At 37.5% G+C, this 21,189-nt stretch overlaps 1 protein-coding gene across 9 annotated transcripts in view; it reads left to right on the top strand.

Moving 5' to 3' along the window:
- Mga (MAX dimerization protein MGA) overlaps positions 1–21,189 on the top strand; it is a 94,602-nt gene that overhangs the window by 57,448 nt on the left and 15,965 nt on the right. For 6 of the 9 annotated variants that reach the window (XM_029470410.2, XM_029470396.2, XM_029470403.2 and 3 more), the window contains 9 exons: positions 426–608; positions 995–1,064; positions 3,091–3,608; positions 6,754–7,048; positions 9,274–9,897; positions 13,981–14,271; positions 14,446–15,914; positions 18,960–19,087; positions 20,871–20,922. In XM_029470410.2, the coding sequence (XP_029326270.1) occupies positions 426–608; positions 995–1,064; positions 3,091–3,608; positions 6,754–7,048; positions 9,274–9,897; positions 13,981–14,271; positions 14,446–15,914; positions 18,960–19,087; positions 20,871–20,922 (3,630 nt within the window). The remainder of the gene's footprint in view (positions 1–425; positions 609–994; positions 1,065–3,090; positions 3,609–6,753; positions 7,049–9,273; positions 9,898–13,980; positions 14,272–14,445; positions 15,915–18,959; positions 19,088–20,870; positions 20,923–21,189) is intronic. The other 3 variants (XM_029470424.2, XM_029470433.2, XM_029470440.2) reach the window with 3 other exon arrangements.

Below are 21,189 nucleotides of genomic sequence, written 5' to 3'. Positions count from 1 at the left end.
AAACAACAAAAAACAATGTGATAAAAGTGAAGATGCAGAGTAATAATTGAAGATAGCCAAGTTTTTCTTTAAGTTCATAGAAAGTGAACTTTTTCATAATTTGTTTATATTTGTGTATGTGTGTTTGCCTATGTATATGTATATGCCCTCAGAGTTCAGATGTGGTTGTGGGATCCCCCGGAGCTTGAGTCAGACACAGTTGGGAGGCAGAGACAGAGGTGAATCTCTGAGTTCAAGAGGTCTAGCCTGGCCTACTATTGGGAGTTTCAGGATAGCAAGGGTTATACAGACAGATCCTATATTAAAAAACAAAATAAAAACACATCTTTTGTAATAGGAACAAATTACATTCTTCCTTTGGATTCCAGGATAAGTTTTTTCCTTCTATCATTATAATGGTCTGTTTTGTTATTTGAAACTTACAGATACGAGAAGAGGACAAAGATCCAGTCTACTTGTACTTTGAAAGTATGATGACTTGTGCCCGAGTTCGAGTATATGAACGAAAGAAAGAGGAACAGAGACAGCTGTCTCCACCACTGTCTCCATCCTCATCATTTCAGCAGCAGAGTTCCTGTTACTCTAGTCCTGAGAACCGTGTTACAAAGGTTAATTGCTTGTTTCATAATAACCTTCTAATTTCCAGTTCCCCGTGTCTGGTATTAGAATTTTTATTACTATTACCATAATCTTCTTTGTGTTTCCTATAATGTATAAATAAACCCATTTCTCCACATATTTAATTAATCTATCAGTATTTGTTACTAAAATCCTGATAAAATGTATCATGTAAATTATTTTCTAAGTAACTCAGTCATTTAAGAACGTTGAAGGTAAGAAGACTACATTTTATTTATCTACTTTTGGGGGCACAAGGTTGTATAAAATTAATACAACTGGACAAATATAAAGTTGTAGATAATTTTACTAATTTATGTCCTCTGTAGATAATAAATACTTTTTGAATTAATTTCTGTATTGCTTCCTTCCTTAGGAACTTGATTCTGAACAGACCTTAAAGCAGCTCATTTGTGACTTGGAGGATGATTCTGATAAATCACAAGGTCAGAATAAAAACAGATATTAACAGTTGATAGTAGCTATTATGTAATTCTGATTTTTTCCTTTTCTTTTCTTTTTTTGGTTTTTCGAGACAGGGTTTCTCTGTGTAGCCCTGGCTGTCCTGGTACTCACTTGTAGACCAGGCTGGCCTCGGAACTCAGAAATCCGCCTTCCTCTGCCTCCCGAGTGCTGGGATTAAAGGCGTCCACCACCACGCCCAGCTTAATTCTGAATTATTTAGTGGCAAAAAATTTAAACCACTGATCCATAATATGACACTGTGCTTTTTTTAACCTCTGCAAAAAATGGAGCAAGCAGAAGCATTTCCTTATCGTTTGCTTTAATATCCATAGGTCTACCTGTTTTGATTAGGTATTTCATTTCAGACAACATAAGAATCATCTCAGCAAAAAAGTTTTCTCTTTTCAAGACTCAAAGATAAGGGCATCATTAGCTATTAAAATTTACCTTATGTCTTCCATAGCCACCATCATTAGACATGTGTAAAGGGAATAGAAGAATAACTATCACTTATAATCTCCAAGTTTCTTTGCCACAATTTCTATGAGGAGATTATAACCTCAACAGAAAGTTAGCTGTTTGGTTTTGGGTATCAGCACCTAGGCAGCAGCACTCTTCTTATAATGACATAGTTAGTATACACATTTAAGAAAGTGGAGGAGGCTGCTTGAGACCGTGTCCATTCTGGGAATGATTGAGCTAGAGCCTGTATCCTTGACACAACTCCAGCACATTGGTTGAGATGCTCCACTAGAGAAATTTGGTGCCTTATAAAAATATGTATCTTGTCAGTGTGTCTCCTGTCACTATGATTAGGGATACATTGAGAATCTGAATCATCTGTATACAGCGGAGCAACCATGCATAGCAGAGTTTGTAGTAGAAACTAGTGATAGAATGTGCTTTAAAAATTGTTTTTTCTTTTTCTTTTTTAATTACATTTGTGCATTTAATGTGTATGAGGGCAGTGGGCAAGTACATGCTTGCCATAGCACACACATCACAGGACAGCTTGCAAGACTGTGTTTTCACCTTCCGTCACATAGGTCCAGGGATTGATCTTAGATCAACAGACTTAGTCACAAGTGCTATCTCACCATCACTGTTTGGTTTTTGTAAACAGAAACCATACCTTTTTTACTATTTAGTGTTGATTCTTGTCTTTACATGTTTCAAGGCAGGCTTATCAAGTATCTGTTTGGTCTGTTTGGATATCAGAACAATAACTCCTTTTTCTCTCTTTCTGTTTGTTTGTTTGTTTCCTCCTTCCCTTTCCCTCCTTTCCTTTCCTTTCCTTTCCTTTCCTTTCCTTTCCTTTCCTTTCCTTTCCTTTCCTTTCCTTTCCTTTCTTTCCTTTCCTGTATATGAGTGCTCTATCTGCATGTACACCTGCAAACCAGAAGAAGGCATCAGATTCCATTATAGATTTATGGAGCCTTATGTTGTGAGCCACCATGTGGCTGCTGGGAATTGAACTCAGGACCTATGGAAGAGCAGCCAGTGCTCTTAACTCCTGAGCCATCTCTCCAGCCCAGAACAATAACTTCTATCAAGTAAAATTTATCATAGTTATAGGTCACACTTTGCAAGGCAGTACTTTTTAATGTTTGTGAGAGAAGTGCTAAGGAAATTTCCTTTTTATGAGATAATTTAGTCTGTGGGATAGTGAAGACAAGTGTCTAGTTCTGTGAATTTTTTTTTCCTAGAAAACTCTAGAATGTTGAGTTTGCACACTAATTTAACACTGAAATGAGACAATGAGAAACTTGGATTTCTTTCAAAGTTCAGTAGCATACCTTTAATCCCAGTACTTGGGAGGCAGAGGCAAGTGGTTCTCTGTGAGTTTGAGGCCAGTCTGATTTACATAGTTCCAGGACAGCCAGGGCTTTTATTCAGAGAAACCCTGTTTTGAGAAGAAAAAGAAAGAAAGAAAAGAGCCCCCCTATCCCCATCAAAGTTTAGTACAGAAGGTCTGTGATGTAGTGGGTCTATGTATTTTTTAAACAGAAAAGAGCTGGAAATCCTCGTGCAATGAAGGAGAGTCCTCTTCTACCTCGTATGTACATCAGAGGTCACCTGGTGGTCCTACCAAATTGATAGAGATCATCTCAGACTGCAACTGGGAAGAAGATCGAAACAAGATCTTGAGCATTTTATCTCAGCACATCAATAGCAACATGCCACAGTCACTTAAGGTGGGCAGCTTCATCATTGAGTTGGCTTCTCAGCGGAAGTGTCGGGGTGAGAAGACCCCTCCTGTTTATTCTTCTCGTGTGAAAATCTCTATGCCATCAAGTCAAGACCAAGATGATATGGCTGAGAAATCTGGATCAGAGACTCCTGATGGTCCATTGTCCCCTGGGAAAATGGATGATATCTCTCCTGTGCAGACAGATGCCCTGGATTCAGTGAGGGAGAGATTACATGGAGGCAAAGGTCTTCCTTTTTATGCAGGGCTTTCTCCTTCGGGGAAGCTTGTGGCCTATAAACGTAAACCCAGTTCAACTACATCTGGGCTTATCCAGGTGAGAATTATATTTAATCTGGGCATAGTACCTTTTTATACTTAGCTAACATCATGATTTTTTTTTTTTAACACTCAAGCCCCTTTGTTATCCTTAGGTTATTTCTTTAGTTTTTTTGAGAACTGGGTAGTAAAAAACCATCGGTAATTCTTATTATGATAAATGTAGGTTAGATGAATACAGAAGGCAAACTACTGTTACATGAACAGAGATATGGAGCCTTATGTTAGCTTAGGATTTTCTTTCTATTCTTTTCAGAAAGTTCCTTTTTATAAGCTTTACTGCACGGGCTCTAGTGATCCTAAGTAAGCAAAAATAGGCATTTAATTTGGGTCTTAGAATATTTTACTAGCATAAAAATTTCAAAACAAATAGATAGATTACTAGGTGAAGTAGAGATAAATTGCCTTTATAAGTCAGTGCCTTTAATCCCAGCACTTGAGAAGCAGAGGCAGGTGGATCTTTTGAGTTCAGGACCTCCAGGGCTACAGTGTGAAACCTTTTCTTTAAAAAGAAAACCAACCAAGCAAAGATTGGTACTATATGTGAGTAGTAATAGGGAGGGGAGTAGCTTATTTTCTTTTGCTTGTTTTACAATAATGGGTTGAACCTAGGTACTCTATTACCAACCTATATATTGATACCTCAGGAAAAAATTTAATTTAGTAAGATGTTATTCAAACATATAGCAACATTTTGTTGTTGTTAAGTGAACTGTAGTTACTTTTTTTTTTTTAAATTTGAAATTTTGTGAGGTCAAAATAACTCTCTGCTGTTAGTAAGTTAAGCAGTAAATTGGCTTATAGGATATTCTCTGGAGAAAGAAGTTCTGAATTAAATGTAAGCTATATGCAGGGATGGTGGCACATGCCTTTAATCCCAGCACTCAGGAGGCAGGCAGATTTCTGAGGTCATGGCTAGCCTGGTCTACAGAGTACATTTTAGGATAGCTTTGGCTATACAGAGGAACCCTGCCTTGAAAAGAAACAAAGTCAACATCTGTATAATTTGAATTGGCAGTCAGTTTGTATTACATGTTGAACATTCTTTTTTTTTTAAAGATTTATTTATTTATTAATTATATATAAGTACACTGTAGCTGTCTTCAGACACTCCAGAAGAGGCGTCACATCTCATTACGGGTGGTTGTGAGCCACCATGTGGTTGTTGGGATTTGAACTCAGGACCTTTGGAAGAGCAGTCAGTGCTCTTACCTGATGAGTCATCTCTCCAGGCCCCCATGTTGAACATTCTTTTTTTTTTTTAAAGATTTTTTATTTATTATTATACATAAGTACACTGTAGCTGTTGTCAGGTACACCTGAAGAGGGTGTCAGATCTCATTATGGGTGGTTGTGAACCACCATGTGGTTGCTGCATATTGAACATTCTTAATCCCAATACCTGTATTTGAAATTATGATCATCAGCAAATAGAAAATTCCATAACTGCCTTCTTATGGTGGGTTATACTCAAAATGCTAGCACACTAAACACTGTTTTGTAAGTTACCTCTGGTCCTATGCATATGTAATTGTATATAACCTAAAGAACTTGTGTGCTTTGACTTGGATCTTGACTCCAAGACAGCTTATTATGTATATCTGACAATCTGAAATGCTTTTTTTATCCCAGGAATTTGGGATAAGGAATGCTCATCCTGTATATAGACTTTAGGGAAGATAATAAATAATAACAGGTAATTTAAACAGCTAAAAAACTAATATTGTTTACTTTTGTATCAAAAAAGTCTTTTTTTCTTTTTGATATTAAGTTTGAGGGATTGAAGTTGCTGAGCTTCCTTGGAATAATCAAAATTAAGTAGCAAAGAATAATTTTCTTTTTGGAGTCGGTTGCTTTAGATAGTTTTTTACTGTTTACCTATAAATTTGAAGAGTAGATGGCTCCATTTTCTATCTACTACTTGTAAATGATGAGGAGACAGAAAAGATTATGTTCTCCAGATGTCGCCCAGTAGTTTATGACAAGAGAACATGAGTGAGAAACTATGGAGGCCTCTGTGGTCTCTTAACATACACACACACACACACACACACACACACACACACACACACACACACACATTAGTAAGTTGTTGCCTAAAATGAGCAGTTATCAACTCAGGCATCACAAAAAAATGTACACCTCATTTGTTCACTTTATTCTGACCATTTAGTGATGGCATCTAGAAATATTCTGAGTTTGTGCCAACGTTTTATTTTGAGCATGTTCTGTTTATAATATTTTTTTTTGTTTGTTTGTTTTTGTTTTTGTTTTTTGAGACAGGGTTTCTCTGTGTAGCCCTGGTAGTCCTGGAACTCACTTTGTAGACCAGGCTGGCCTCGAACTCAGAAATCCGCCTGCCTCTGCCTCCCAAGTGCTGGGATTAAAGGCGTGCGCCACCACCGCCCGGCTATAATATTTTTAAAGTTACCCCTTTTGAAAACCAAAAACTGGGGCAAAAGATAGGACTTCACAATTATAAGCACTGTCTGCTCTTCCAGAGGACCCTGTTCAATTACAGGGGTATAATTCCAGTGTCTCCTTCTTGCCTTTATGGGCACCAGGCATGTACATGGTGCACAAACACTCATACACATAAAATAAAAATAAATAAAATCTTAAACTCTTATAAAAAGAAAAGCTAAAACTGGTGTGACTTAATAGCTTAGGTTATTATATCAGTCAGTGTCCTGTAACTTCAGAAGCAGATTGTATTTCTTTAAGATATGAAAGATACTTAGACTCCATGTGATGTGATGGCCTTTATCCTTCTCTGGAGAGAGTCTGTGGATCATGGTTATTTTTGCTGGTGATTCATTAATAACCACAGTTGCTTATTAAAGTAAAACAATTAGATGAATTGTTGGATCCAGTTATGTCTTTTACATATCTATAATGCAGAAATGAGTTTAGTTTCTAAGATTATCTATTTCCAGACTATAAATAAAGTTCAAGTTAGTTCAGATATCAGATGATACCATCCAGTTATTGAGATTATCCTGATTAGAAAATCTTCACTTTTCCCCTTTTACATCTAAAGCATAGACTTTAAAACACCTTATAAAAATGAAACCCCTGTCAAGGGAGAGAAGTTAGCAAGAGAATTTTATCTTTACAGAATTTCTCTTTGCCACTTGTTTCAGGTTAATGGTAAGAGTTACCCGCAGGCTAAGTTGCTATTGGGACAGATGGGGGCATTGCATCCAGCCAATAGGCTAGCTGCTTATATCACAGGCAGGTTGCGACCCTCAGTCCTGGACCTCTCAACCCTCAGTACTGTCATCTCCAAGGTAGCATCCAATGCCAAGGTGGCTGCATCCAGGAAACCACGCACCCTGTTGCCTTCAACATCCAATTCCAAAATGGCATCCTCTGGCCCAGCAACAAATCGCTCTGGGAAGAATCTGAAGGCATTTGTTCCAGCAAAAAGGCCAATTGGTAAGTAAGAGAATGCATATGGTTTGGAAAGGCCTGTAATTTAATGTTGGCCAGTGAATCCAATATGAAAGTTATAAAAGTGGCAAAATACAGATTTTTGTGTTATTATTAATGCCCTTATTTAAATATTCTAAAAATAATTCTTCTGATGACCTATGATATCTGATGAATTAAAATTAAGTTTTACAGTCAAAAGACTTTGAGACTGTATTAACATATTAAAACCAAGGTTTTGCTTTAAAATGTTTTCTTTACTTTTCCTATGATGATTGACATTTTTCATACCAATCATAAGCATATTCCTTGTACTTACAAATCTGAGGCACTAACAAGAGCTAGTAGAATGGGTTAGTATAGGTTAAAAATAAAAAGCTCTTGTCAAACAAAAACTTTTAGTATATTTCTGTCTTGTGTATGAAAACTTCTTTTGCCTAACACTTTACAGTCTATATTAAATTGCCTTCTTGAAACATTGTTTTAGTTGAAAGTTATACAGTTAGTTTAAGAAATTCCTCTTTTTTGTTTCAAATACCTTTAGGAATGTTAAGTAAAGGTGTCAGTTTGTCGTCATTTTTAAATTCTTCTAACACGAAATTGAAATATATGGCTGCTTCATTGGGGGCCCTGTGTTCCATCCAATAGATGACTGTGAGCATCCACTTCTGTATTTGCCAGGCATTGGAATAGCCTCAAAATTGACAGCTATATCAGGATCCTGTCAGCAAAATCTTGCTGGCATATGCAATAGTGTCTGGGTTTGGTGGTGGTTTATAGGATGGAACCCCAGGTGGGGCAGTCTCTGGATGGTTCTTCCTTCCTCCTCAGCTCGGAACTTTGTCTCAGGAGGAACAACAATATGAACTAACCAGTATGCCCAGAGCTTGTGTCTTTAGTTGCATATGTAGCAGAGGATGGCCTAGTCAGCCATCATTAGGAGGAGGGGCCCTTGGTCTTGTGAAGATTATATGCCCCAGTACAGGGGAATGCCAGGGCCAGGAAGTGGGAGTGGGTGGGTCGGGAAGCAGAGCGAGAGGAGGGTATAGGGGACTTGCAGGATAGCATTTGAAATGTAAATGAAGAAAATATCTAATAAACAAAAGAACTATATGGCTGAAGGCTGGAGTAAAGATAGAGGATGGGCAGTTAATGTTTTAAAGAGAATCTATTTATGCCTCTAGAATGCAGCTTTAATTAGAATTTAAAAGAATAAAACAGTCTTAACCTGCTTTTAAAAACATGTTCATATTTTAAAAAAAATATATAGTACTTAGTTTGTAAAAGGAGGAGTTGCTGAGGCAGGAGGGAAATACTAGGAACAAACTTTAAACTTTCAGTGCGGAACGTAAGGGTAATGGGAATCTTGTCCTTCCCCTTTTCATCTGTTTTAGGTGATAAGGTTAATAACTGCTGCTTTGTGTGTGTTTTGTGACATAATTTCTATGTGGCCCTGGCTGTCCTGAAACTCATTATTGTAGACCAGGCTGACTTGAAACTCATAGAGATCTACCTGCCTCTGCTTCCCTAGTGCTGGAATTAAATGCATGATTCACTATGTCCAGCTTACTCTTTTGTGTCCTAAGAATTTAGAATGTATAGGCTAAAGATGTTTAGTCTGAGCATTCAATTTTAAGTCTATTATTATTATTATTATTATTTTAAAATTAGAATTATAGCCGGGCAGTGTTGTCACATGCCTTTAATCCTAGCACTCAGGAATTGGGGGCAGGTAGAGCTCCTCAGTTTGAGGGCAGCCTGGCTTACTAAGTGGGTTCCAGGCCAGCCAGGTTTGTAGAGAGACCCTGTGTCAGAAAACAAAAAACAAACAAACAACCGAAAAATAGAATTTTAAAACTTTGCTTTGGGTGGAGGACAGTGTTTGAGTCATTTTTTTTCTTTTTTTGTGTGTGGGTAGCAATTGGTACTTATAGGTGGATTGTACCTTTAAGAAATTGACCCAGGAGCCAGGCGTGGTAGCGCATGCCTTTAATCCTAGCTAGCATTTGGGAGGCAGAGGCAGGCGGATTTCTGAGTTCGAGACTAGCCTGGTCTACAGAGTGAGTTCCAGGACAGCCAGGGCTTCACAGAGAAACTCTTGTCTTAAATCCCCTCTCCCCCCCCAAAAGAAATTGACCCAGTGGGCACAACTAATGTTATAAGCACAATCATTTAGTAGGAGGGCACAGTGAGAGAACGAAGATTTTTTACCTGCAAATTTTTATTTGCAGCAGCGCGGCCCTCTCCTGGTGGTGTGTTCACACAGTTTGTGATGAGCAAAGTTGGTGCCTTACAGCAGAAGATACCCGGAGTTCGCACACCTCAACCCCTTACAGGGCCACAGAAGTTCAGTATCAGGCCTTCTCCAGTAATGGTCGTCACACCTGTGGTTTCTTCTGAGCAAGTTCAGATGTGCAGCACTGTAGCTGCTGCTGTCACTACTTCCCCTCAAGTGTTTCTAGAAAATGTTACTGCTGTGCCATCTCTGACTGCTAATTCTGATATGGGAGCTAAAGAAGCTACATATTCTTCTAGTGCCTCCACTGCTGGGGTTGTTGAGACCTCTGAAACTAATAACACTACCCTTGTAACATCTACCCAGTCTACAGCCACTGTGAACCTTACCAAAACTACTGGGGTAACTACTAGCCCTGTGGCTTCAGCTTCGTTTGCTAAACCATTGGTAGCATCTCCAACCATAACTCTTCCTGTTGCTTCCACTGCCTCCACCTCCATAGTCATGGTGACCACAGCTGCATCTTCCTCCGTGGTGACCACACCTACTTCATCACTGAGTTCTGTACCTATTATACTCTCAGGAATTAATGGAAGTCCACCCGTGAGCCAGAGACCAGGTAAGGACTAGTTCTTTTCAGCTGCTTTATTATAAATAAAGCTCCTTAATTAAATTTTACAGTTGTAATAAAATTAGGAGTTTCTAGTTTAGACATTGTCATTTGTAAATGCGTTGGGCTGCATTCATAGCTATCTTGAGATGTATGTAGGCCACAATTTAGATATGCCTGAATACATTTTAGAGTTTCAGCCATAGTATGACATGTTAACATTCCTAAATCTTTAAAATTCTACAAAACCGAACCCTAGAAATAACAGCTTATGGCTAGTTGCAAGAATAGGAATGACCACTGTTTATAACAGTTCTGAAGCCAGGTTCCAGAGTACAGGGATCAGCTGTCTTCAAGAGATTATCTGATTGATAGGTTAATAGGACTAAAGTTGAATCCAAGGAATACTAAAACTCAAAAACAAAGTCGAAATGATAGCTGAAGGATACTAAATGATGTAAATAGGACCAGACCTCTGAGCATTAGAACAGCCATTAAAGTGGCATGGGAGGAAGGGCAAACTGCTTTATGATGAGAGCTACAGCTACACATCTCTAAGGAGGGAATTTCATACCCAGCTGCTGGGGCAGTTACTCTTTTCTCTTCCCCCTTCTCCTTCCCTTCCTTTCTAAGAAAATGTTTCTGCATTTATAAGAAAATACACAGCAGTGACTTTTTCTGAAATGGTATACTTAACTAACTTTGATGTTTTTATAAATTTTTATTTTACGTATATAGTGTTTTGCCTGTTTGTGTGTCTCTGGAGGCCAGCTGGCCTGCTTACCTGCCTTCCTAAAAGAAGGTATCATATTCATTCCTAGTTCTCATTATTACACTTAGCTGATAAAATAACCTGGCCAAAAAAGCAAGTAATAGAGGGTTTATTTGGGTTGATGGTTTTAAGGGTAGTCCTTTGTGGTCAGGAAAGCCATAGCAACAGGAGTATAAGTCACTATTTCACTGTGTGTCTGGAACTTAATGCTTTTTTTATTATCCAGGACCTGAACCTATGGAATGGTATCATCCACATTCATGATAAATCTTCCCTTCTTGGTTAAACTTCCCTAAGGAACAACTCCACAGACATGGCCATAGGCTGTTATTCCAAGTATTCTAAATCCCATCAAGTTGACAATCCACTGACACAGATATAACTAATAAGAGATGAGGAGGCACATTTCTATGTTTAGTACTTATATTTTGTATTCATCAACTTTTTAAATAATTTTTTTTTTCATTTTTAAAAAATTTATTTTAGGCCAGGCAGTGGTGGCACATGCCTTTAATCCCAGCACTTGGGAGGCAGAGGCAGGCGGATTTCTGAGTTCGAGGCCAGCCTGGTCTACAGAGTGAGTTCCAGGACAGCCAGGGCTACACAGAGAAACCCTGTCTCGAAAAAAACAAAAACAAAAATTTATTTTAGCCTGGCAGTAGTGGTGTAGGCCTTTAATCCCAGAACTCAGGAGGCAGAGGCATACCTCTGAGTTTGAGGCCACCCTGGTCTGCAGAGTGAATTCAGTATGCCAGTGCTACATCCGCTTAGAAACCCTGTCTCAAAATTTTTTTTATTTTTGTTTTACTTTTATATGTGTTTCCTGCATGTATGCAACTACACCATGTGCTTCTAGTACCCACAGGGGCCATAAAAAGTTATTAGATCCTTGAGAATTAAAGTTACAAACAACTGGCTATTGAACTACCTTGTAGGTAGGGACTGAGAACTGAACCCGGGTCCTCTGGAAGAGAAGCCAGTGTTCTCGACCACTGAGCCATCTCACAAGCCCCCAGTTTTAAGTTGTATTAGGTTACAAGAATTTAGGGTAATATAATTATTTATTTTGGTAAATTTTATTTTGTTGTTTTGTTTTGTTTGAGACGGGGGTTTCTCTATGTAACAGAGTTCTGGCTGATCTGGACTTGCATTTTAGACCAGGCTGGCCTCAAGCTCACAGAGATTTGTTTGCCTCCGCCTCCTGAGTGCTAGGATTAAAGGCGTGTACATCATACCTGCTTTATTTTATGTATATATTTGATGTATCTGTCTGTGTATGTCAGTGTACTGCATACTTGCAGTACCCTCAGAATTCAAAAGAGGGTATGGAATCCTCTGAACCCAGGTCTTCTGCAAAAGCGATAAGTGCTGAACTGTCTCTCCAGCTCCTAATTTTTTATATTTAAATACAACTACCTCTAGAAGATGAGCCAGTGCTCTAAACATGAGCAGTTTCTTCAGCCACCGTGTGCATGTTTTTTTTAAAAAAGTGTGTGTGTCTGTCTGTCTCCCTTTATGTTTGCGTCTTTGGAGAGTAGGAGGGGCGTTAGAGTCCCTGGATTTGGAATTGCAGGCAATTTTTTTGAACTTCCCAACATGGCATCCAGGAACTCCTGTCTTCTACAAAAGCAGCAATTTCTGGACCATCTCTCCAGCCCCCAGATGCATATTTTTATTCAAATTGTGTAGTATTATTTTCACAGGTAATAAATTGGCAAACATTTTATTGCTAATATCAGATAAGTGTACTAATTAGATCAATTTTGTCTGTACTTACTATGAGTATTATACCTATTTCTTTACTCTAAAACTAACACTAAAATATTCTCTTCTCATCTTGTATTTCCAAATAGCTCTGAAATGTCTTTGTTGTTATTATTGTTTTTCAAGACAGGGTTTTTTTCTGTGTAGCCCTGCCTGCCCTGGAACTTGCTCTGTAGACCAGGCTGGCCTCAAATTTACATCATCCTGTCTCTGGCTCAACCACCATCCAGCTTGAAGTGTCTTTTAATTCACATTTTCTGAATTAATTTTTTACCTTTTTTTAAAAACCTTTTTTGTTTCTTTCTAACTAGGCTTTATTTCTCTATTTCTTTGGTATTTCTTGGTTTCATACCATTGAACTAGGAGTTTTTTGTTTGTTTTGAGATTATTTCCACAAATGCTTAAACTTTTCTTTGTAATTTTTAAAAAGATTTGTGTTAATTTTATGTGTATGGGTATTTTGTTTGGATGTCTGTCTGTGTGCCACATGTATGCAATGCCTACAGAAGCCAGAACAAAGCATCATACTTCCTGGAGCTAGAGTTATAGCCAGTTGTAAGGTCTTGGGAATTGAACCCGGGTCCTGTAAAGCCAGTGCTCTTAACGACTGAAACATCTTTGCAGCCTCAAGTTAAACTCTATTTATTTGTTATTTAAAAACCAAAGAGCACTAGCATACACTTCATGATATTTATTCCTAATACTATCTTTGTGAAGTAAATATGTGAAACAAAATCATAGGACTCATTGTAAAGGAGAGAGTTTATCATAATTTCTTGAACTTGAATGTAAACTCAGCTTTAGAGTTCTGCCTCTGCTTTTCATTAGATAGACGCATGTTTTGAATGTACGTCTTGAAAAATTAATGATTTTCCTTTTAAACCATTCTGAATCTAAAGTTCTACAATGTCTGGGCAATTACTCAGGTTTAAAATACATTATTCTTTGGCAGGCAAGATACCGCAGTAGGTGAAGGTACGTACCTCTAAGCCTTATGACTTGACTTCTATACCTAGAACCCACATGGAAGAAGAAGAGAAATGTCTCCTACAAGTTGTCCTTTGATTCATATATATATAAGATAATACACACAAATAAATGTATTGTGATTTGTTTGTTTGTTGAGACAGGGTTTCTCTGTATAGGCCTGGCTATGCTAAAAGTTGCTTTGTAGACCAGACTGGCCTCTAAACTCATAGATTTGCCCATCTTGCCTCCCATATTCTGGGATTAAAAGTGTGGATCACCATTGGCAAATGTGATGACAATGATGATGAGCCAAGGCATTTTCTTTTCAGTTTGAAGCCAACCTGTTTTCCATAGCGAGTTCTAGGACAGTTAGGGCTCTATAAAGAGATCTTGTCTCCAAAAATAAAACAAATTATAGATTATTCTTAGCTATGAATAGTATACTATAAAGGGAAAGTGTTTCACTAACTTTATAATTCAAGTAAGACGTTACTTGCAGCATTATTAGGTCTTATGTAATATTATTTTTACCCATGTACTTTTAAAGATAAATTCTTATAGTTGCTTCTCATTTTTCTGTTTTCCAGAAAATGCCCCTCAAATTCCAGTGACTACCCCACAGATCTCTCCTAACAACGTGAAACGTACTGGACCTCGATTGCTGTTGATTCCAGTGCAGCAGGGTTCTCCTACGCTTAGACCAATCCAAAACCCACAGCTTCAGGGACAGCGGATGGTCTTGCAACCTGTTAGGGGTCCAAGTGGAATGAACCTATTCAGGCACCCCAATGGACAGATCGTCCAACTCCTACCTTTACATCAGATTCGAGGCTCTAATACCCAGCCCAGCTTACAGCCTGTGGTATTTCGGAACCCAGGTATAAAGTTAGAGATCTTTCTGATGAATTTTGTTGTTAAATCACTTGACTATGTGATGTGTTTGGTATGCCAGAATTTTTTTTTTTTTTCTGTCTCCTAAAGTGGGAGACATACCTTGAAAAGACTTGATGGTATGAGCAGTGGTGATTTAAGCTCTTTCTTTTTCTTTCCAGGATCTATGGTGGGAATCCGACTACCAGCTCCTTGCAAATCTTCAGAGACTCCATCATCTTCTGCTTCATCCTCTGCCTTCTCTGTCATGAGTCCTGTAATTCAGGCTGTTGGGTCTTCTCCAACAGTAAATGTCATTTCTCAGGCACCTTCATTGCTTTCCTCTGGATCTAGTTTTGTCTCTCAGGCTGGTACACTGACTCTGAGGATCTCTCCTCCTGAAACTCAAAACCTTGCAAGTAAAACAGGCTCTGAAAGCAAAATAACACCCAGCACTGGAGGACAGCCTGTAGGCACTGCTAGCCTCATTCCTCTGCAGTCAGGTAGTTTTGCCTTGTTGCAGCTCCCAGGACAAAAGCCTATCCCCAGCTCTGTTCTTCAGCATGTTGCTTCCCTTCAAATAAAAAAGGAATCTCAGAATACAGACCAGAAAGATGAAACAATCAGAAGAGAGGAGGAAACTAAGAAAGTTCTACCATCAAAAGATAAAGCTCTAGACTCTAAGGCTAATATAATGAAGCAAAACTCAGGAATTACTGCCTCAGAAAACACCTTGAATAATTCATTGGATGATGGGGGTGATCTTTTGGATGAGGAAACCCTTAGGGAAGATGCCAGACCTTATGGATACTCTTATAGCACTGGGTCTCACACAGATGAAGACAAAGATGGTGATGAGGACTCTGGGAACAAGAATCAGAGCAGGCCAAAAGAAAAACAAACTGTTCCAGAAGTTAGAGCTGGCTCTAAAAACATCGATATGGCACTCCAAAGCATCAGAAGTATACGGCCTCAAAAGTGTGTTAAGGTGAAGGTTGAACCGCAGGAGGGATCAGACAGTCCAGAGAACCCAGATGGCTTTCTAGTCCTTTCTAAGGAGGACAGTAAATTTGAGTTATCAGGGAACCAAGTTAAGGAACAGCAATCTAACTCACAGGCAGAGGCCAAGAAGGATTGTGAAGATTCTCTGGGGAAGGACAGTCTTAGAGAGAGATGGAGAAAACACCTAAAGGGCCCCTTAACTCAGAAGTACATTGGAATTTCACAGAACTTTAACAAAGAGGCAAACGTTCAGTTCTTTACAGAAATGAAGCCATGTCAAGAAAATTCTGAACAGGATATCTCTGAATTACTTGGAAAAAGTGGAGCTATTGAGAGTGGTGGAGTTTTAAAAACTGAGGATGGTTCTTGGAGTGGCATTTCTAGTTCTGCGGCCTTCTCTATTATCCCTAGGAGAGCTACAAAAGGAAGAAGAGGGAGCAGCCGTTTTCAGGGTCATTTACTGCTCCCAAGAGAACAGATGAAACCAAAGCAACAGACAAAGGATGGGAGAAGCAGAGCTGCTGACTTCACAGTGTTGGATCTGGAAGAGGAGGATGAGGAGGATGAGAATGAGAAAACTGATGATTCTCTTGATGAGATTGTGGATGTTGTCTCTGGCTACCAGAGCGAGGAGGTTGATGTAGAAAAGGTGGTGAGCCCGTTTTTTGTTGTTGACTGAAACCTTGTGGATTTAAATGATTAGAGCTAGCTTTTCTAGAGAATCACTAAAACCTAATGTATTCACTTGGGTGCCTAGGTTTAGATCATTATTAAATGACTAATGTTTAAGGAAACACTTTGTGTCTTACTCATTACTCTTTAAAGGTTTCATCCTTTGGAATATAGATGCTGTAAAGTGCCTACTAAGTTGAATTTTTAAGGATACCTACAATCATTTGATCATAGTGGTTTCTGTCACATTGTCTGTGATGTGATTGACACTTACCTGATACACTTAAACACTGAAAATATTCTTTTAAAAGTAGAGGAGAAAGAGTTTGTCTGCATTTAGAGGGAAATTTTTCTTCTTGGGAAAAAATGCAAAATTCCACCTAATATTTTTGTTTAATTTTACCTGAAAGTTGCTTTGTATCTTTCAGTATTGTGTTGGAACTAAAAATTCTATATTTTTTCTATATTCTATACTTAAAGCATTGTTTTTTACAATGTAACCTTTATAGTTTTATGGTTTTTGTTGAGATTTTTCTTGATAGGCTTCCTATTTACAGGACTATTAACTGAATTAAGTAAGTGAGGGCCAGACATGATATAGGGCAAGAGTTAGATTACATTATTTTTTCTATAAAGGGGCCAGATAGTAAACATTTTACACATTGCAGGTTAAATGATTCCATTGCTGTGGTAGTGTGGAAGCAACCACAAACATGTGAGTGAAAGAATGGGGTTTTTATTTTATTTATAAATAAATAAATTTTATTTATTTTAGAATGGGGAAGAATGTAATTTTATTCCAGTAAAATTACAAAATAGGTGGTGGGCTCTGGGTTCCTGACCACTAGCATAGGATCCTATATAAAACAGCTCATAGACAGCTGCTTCAGGGAGCAACTCTCTTCAGGGACAAATGGTAGAAGCCTTTGTACCAATTATATTCTAGAATCTCTCTTAAGATATGTTTAGCTCTTATATCAGCTGCTATTTCCTGACTGCTTTATCAATTACAACAAAAAGGTAGTAGTTTAAAATAGCTGAGCTTGGTGGTGCACACCTTTAATCCTGTCAGATCTTTTGAATTTGAGACTTGCCTGATCAACATTGAGAACCTTTCTCAAAAACAATTCCCTCAAAAAACCCTCTGAAAAATTTTAACCTTGTATTATACCTGTGCCTCAAGTGTTTTACTTACAAGTAAGGATACAGTTCTAACATCTAATTTATATATGCATTTGCCTTATACTGTAGGCTAATCCTTTTCAGAGAGATAAAGCTAAGAATATGGAGTTTGTATGATTGTATTTCACAACTTACTGTACTTTTACAGTCTCTTTTTTTGTAGTCAGTCTGAGTAAACAAATGAAAAAACAAAGACAAAACAGTCCAACTTTAAGACTAATGAGGACTTTAATGATCAGTGAAACTGCTTTTGCAGAGCCTATGGAATGCATTAATCTTACGGGGGCTCCTGCTTGGATATACTAATTTGACTTCTAAAAAAATACAAATTGTTATATGAATGATTTCTTTTTTTTTTTTAAAGATTTATTTATTTATTATATGTAAGTACACTGTAGCTGTCTTCAGACACTCCAGAAGAGGGAGTCAGATCTCATCACGGATGGTTGTGAGCCACCATGTGGTTGCTGGGATTTGAACTCTGGACCTTCAGAAGAGCAGTCGGGTGCTCTTACCCACTGAGCCATCTCACCAGCCCATATGAATGATTTCTAAAATATAAATTCTGTATCATGTTTACATGCATGTCTCACGCAAAAATTATCTTTACACTTACTGCTAGACTTTGAATTATATGAGGAAATTTGTGAATGACTAATTTGTCTTCTCTTGAGATTATTGGATACAATTTATAAAGTCTGCAGTTAAGATCATGCAATAGATAGGTGTAGGGCACAGGCCTATAATCAGTGAGGAGGTAGAGGCAGGAGGATTGCAGGTTTGAGCTGTCTTGGAATACATAACATACCCCGTGTCATAGATCATGAAGTAGGCATACACCTTTTAGATCGAGTATTCTAAATCAAACCTACATTAGTAACTTTAGAGTCTATTCATTTTTGTTCCTTAGGGTTAATTATAATATACCTTGTCATTGCTTAACTTATGCTTAAGGTAAAGAGGGCACCATAAATGAGAGCTTGTGTTTAGTGTCTATTAGCCTTATGGAGCCTTTAATTTGGGGTTGGTTTATCTAAAATCATAAACATGAGAGTTTTAGGTGATTGGGATATCTCTTTTATTTGCCTCTAAAGTACAATGCAAATATATATATAAAGATAACGTGTTTCTTTTAGTTTCTGGCATAATGAACATTACTTTTAAAGATGGACTTGGAAATATCTGTTTATCCCAAATCACACTTGCACCTTTGAAAGTATTCAGTGAATTTCTAAGAATTTACCAGTGCTTAGTGTTTACTCAGTTACTTCTGTTATGGTATTGTAAGGAACTACACTTGATTACTTTTGAAAACTGAAATTCTTCAAAAGCTTTTATTCTGCGGAGTTGTATCCCATTTCTGTGTTTGTCTTATATTAATGTGTATTGATTTATAGGCATTTGATTAAATAATAGTTATTAAGTCCTTTTAAAACAGAATGTTTTGTGGGTTTTGATGCATTAGAGCTTGGTATTGAACCCAGGGCCTCAGCATGTATGATCAAGTTTTTTTTTAAACCTTAAGGCATCATACTTGAATGTTGTCTTCTAGATAAAACATCCAAGCATCAAATGTAGCCTGCCTAAAAAATCTTTGTCCAGCCTAAGGTTAATGGTACCTGTTTAATATATATTTATGGCTTAATGTAGTTATTGATGTTAATTCTAATCATGTTGTCTTTCTGACTTAATTTCTTTGTATGATTAACAAACAGCATTATTAGTACCCAGGGTAGATCACTATTTGGAACTAGTTGGTTTAATAGGGAGCATGTGATTGAAAAGTTTAGGTATGTGTGTCTCCCGATACATTGTTTACTGTCCTAATGATCTATTTCAGAGTAACTATGTAGACTGTCTGGAGGATGATGAGCAGGTGGATGTTGAGACAATAGAAGAGCTTTCAGAGGAGATTGACTTTACCTACAAGAAGACCACAGCGACTCACACACAGTCCTTCAAACAGCAGTAAGTCAGATTTACCTTGGGGTTCAGAAGCAGAACAAAACCGAACACTTTGTTTAAAAGCTCTGGGTAACAGACCCACTTCCATTATTTCTTTAGGAATTGTTGATTTGTTTTCTGTTTTTCTTTTCTCCTAGGTAGCATAGATGAGGCTTTGAAATAGGAATTTACTTGCTTTGGCCTTTGCTAACAAGTAGTATATAAATATGGGCAACAAGCTTTTAGAGAGTGATGACACTTGTGTTAGCCTATATAGTAAGTTCTAGGCCAACTAGAGCTATGTAGTGAGACTCTGTCTAAAATAATAAATAAAATTAAATGCTAGTTTTGATAGTTTAAATAACCTCGGACAAGTTTATAATTTCTTTGAACAAGTTTATAATGTTCCCCATTTAGAGTATATGATGAAATAGTATACATGTTGCCCATAATAGCTAACAAGATCTGACTATTCAACATAATGTAGTTCCTTTATATTTCAGTTAAAAAGCATTAAGATTATGAATGTAGTTATTGTCCTAGCTGAACAGGTGAGGTACAAGTATGAAATTCTATCTGTTCCACTGATAAGACGCAGGTGTGTGCTTTGGTGTGTTTTCTTACCTCTGTGTTAGGAAGCTCTGTAGGGATTAGGAATTGGCATTCGAGAGAGACAAGAAGGAAGAAGGCAGCTTCTTTTGTCTTGATTCCTGAGACAGTTTCCTAAGTGACTATCTTCACTCCAGAGCTGTTTACAGGCTCCTTCAGTTACCTATTAAGGTGAGAGAGTTTAAATCCCTTAAAATTTAGTTATATTTACTAAGTTCAGTAGTATTGCAGACAGATGGAAAGTCCTGTGTTTTAAACCCAAGTTCCTAAACAGCAACAAAGAAAAATGTAATTTTAAAAATAACTTTTCCTTTCTTTTAGGGAATAATATAGGCTATAAATGCTTAAAAAGAAATCACTGAGTGTGTATACTATTCTGACATTGTGATTCATGCAGTGAATTTTGATATGTCTAAAATTTCTCATATCTAAAATTGGTTTGGGGCTGCCCTGGTGGCTCATAATTGTAATCCCAGGACTGGAGAGGTTAAAGCAAGAGGATCATTAACTAGTTCCAGGCCAGCCAGGGCTACATAGTGATTGATACTTTTGAAATGATTATAACCATGTATAAATTTCTCATATAAATATAGCTAGCAAACTGCAGAGCTTGAAGAAAATTATATTGAGAGACATGGGAAAATTCAGTAAGTGGATACACCATATTATTAGGTTAGGATAATAAAAGAGCCAAGAATAACTATACAAACTATAAAAGAGCAGAAATTAAATTTAAAGGCAGAAACAGGCAGATCTGAGTTTGAGGCCAGAACAGCCATGCTTTCACAATGACGCCCTGCCTATGAATGAATGAATGAATGAATGAATGAATGAATGAATGAATAAAATTTTAATTTTAGTAACTATTTGAACACTACAGGTAAAGTGTACTGTTTAGCCGGGCGTGGTGGCGCACACCTTTAATCCCAGCACTCGGGAGGCAGAGGCAGGTGGATTTCTGAGTTCAAGGCCAGCCTGGTCTACAGAGTGAGTTCCAGGACAGCCAGGGCTACACAGAGAAACCCTGTCTCGAAGAAAAAAAAAAAAGTGTACTGTTTAATAAATTATGGCCATCTAGTATACCTTGGAGAAAAGAAACTGTAGTTTGGGATGATGTAGTTTCATAACTTGTGAAATGAAATTGATCTGATATTGAATTTCAGTAATATATTAAAACTACTTTTATTTTTAAATCTAGGTGTCATAGCCATATCTCTGCAGATGAAAAAGCTTCTGAAAAGAGTCGAAAGGTATTTAGAATGTATCTAATGAAATTATTTAATAAAATTGGTGACATTTATTTTATGCTTAAAAAATAAGATCTATTTACTAGTTTATTAAGGGCTTTTGTTTAGATCACTTTATTTGTCCTCTCTTTACAAATATACTACTTGGTTTTGAGAGTATGTGTGCGTGTGGTTGGTTTTTTTTTTTTTTTTTCCTTAATTTTAGTCCTCTTGGAAGAGTTAAAATAGATTCAGTTTATGAAAATTTGTTCATTTGAAAGCAAAATATAC

This window comes from Mus caroli, unplaced genomic scaffold (assembly GCF_978045245.1).
Source record: "Mus caroli unplaced genomic scaffold, Mus_caroli_1 scaffold_2, whole genome shotgun sequence".
Classification (NCBI taxonomy): domain Eukaryota; kingdom Metazoa; phylum Chordata; class Mammalia; order Rodentia; family Muridae; genus Mus; species Mus caroli.
The sequence above is the reverse complement of the archived record's forward strand: the minus strand, read 5'-3'. Positions and strand labels throughout refer to the sequence as shown.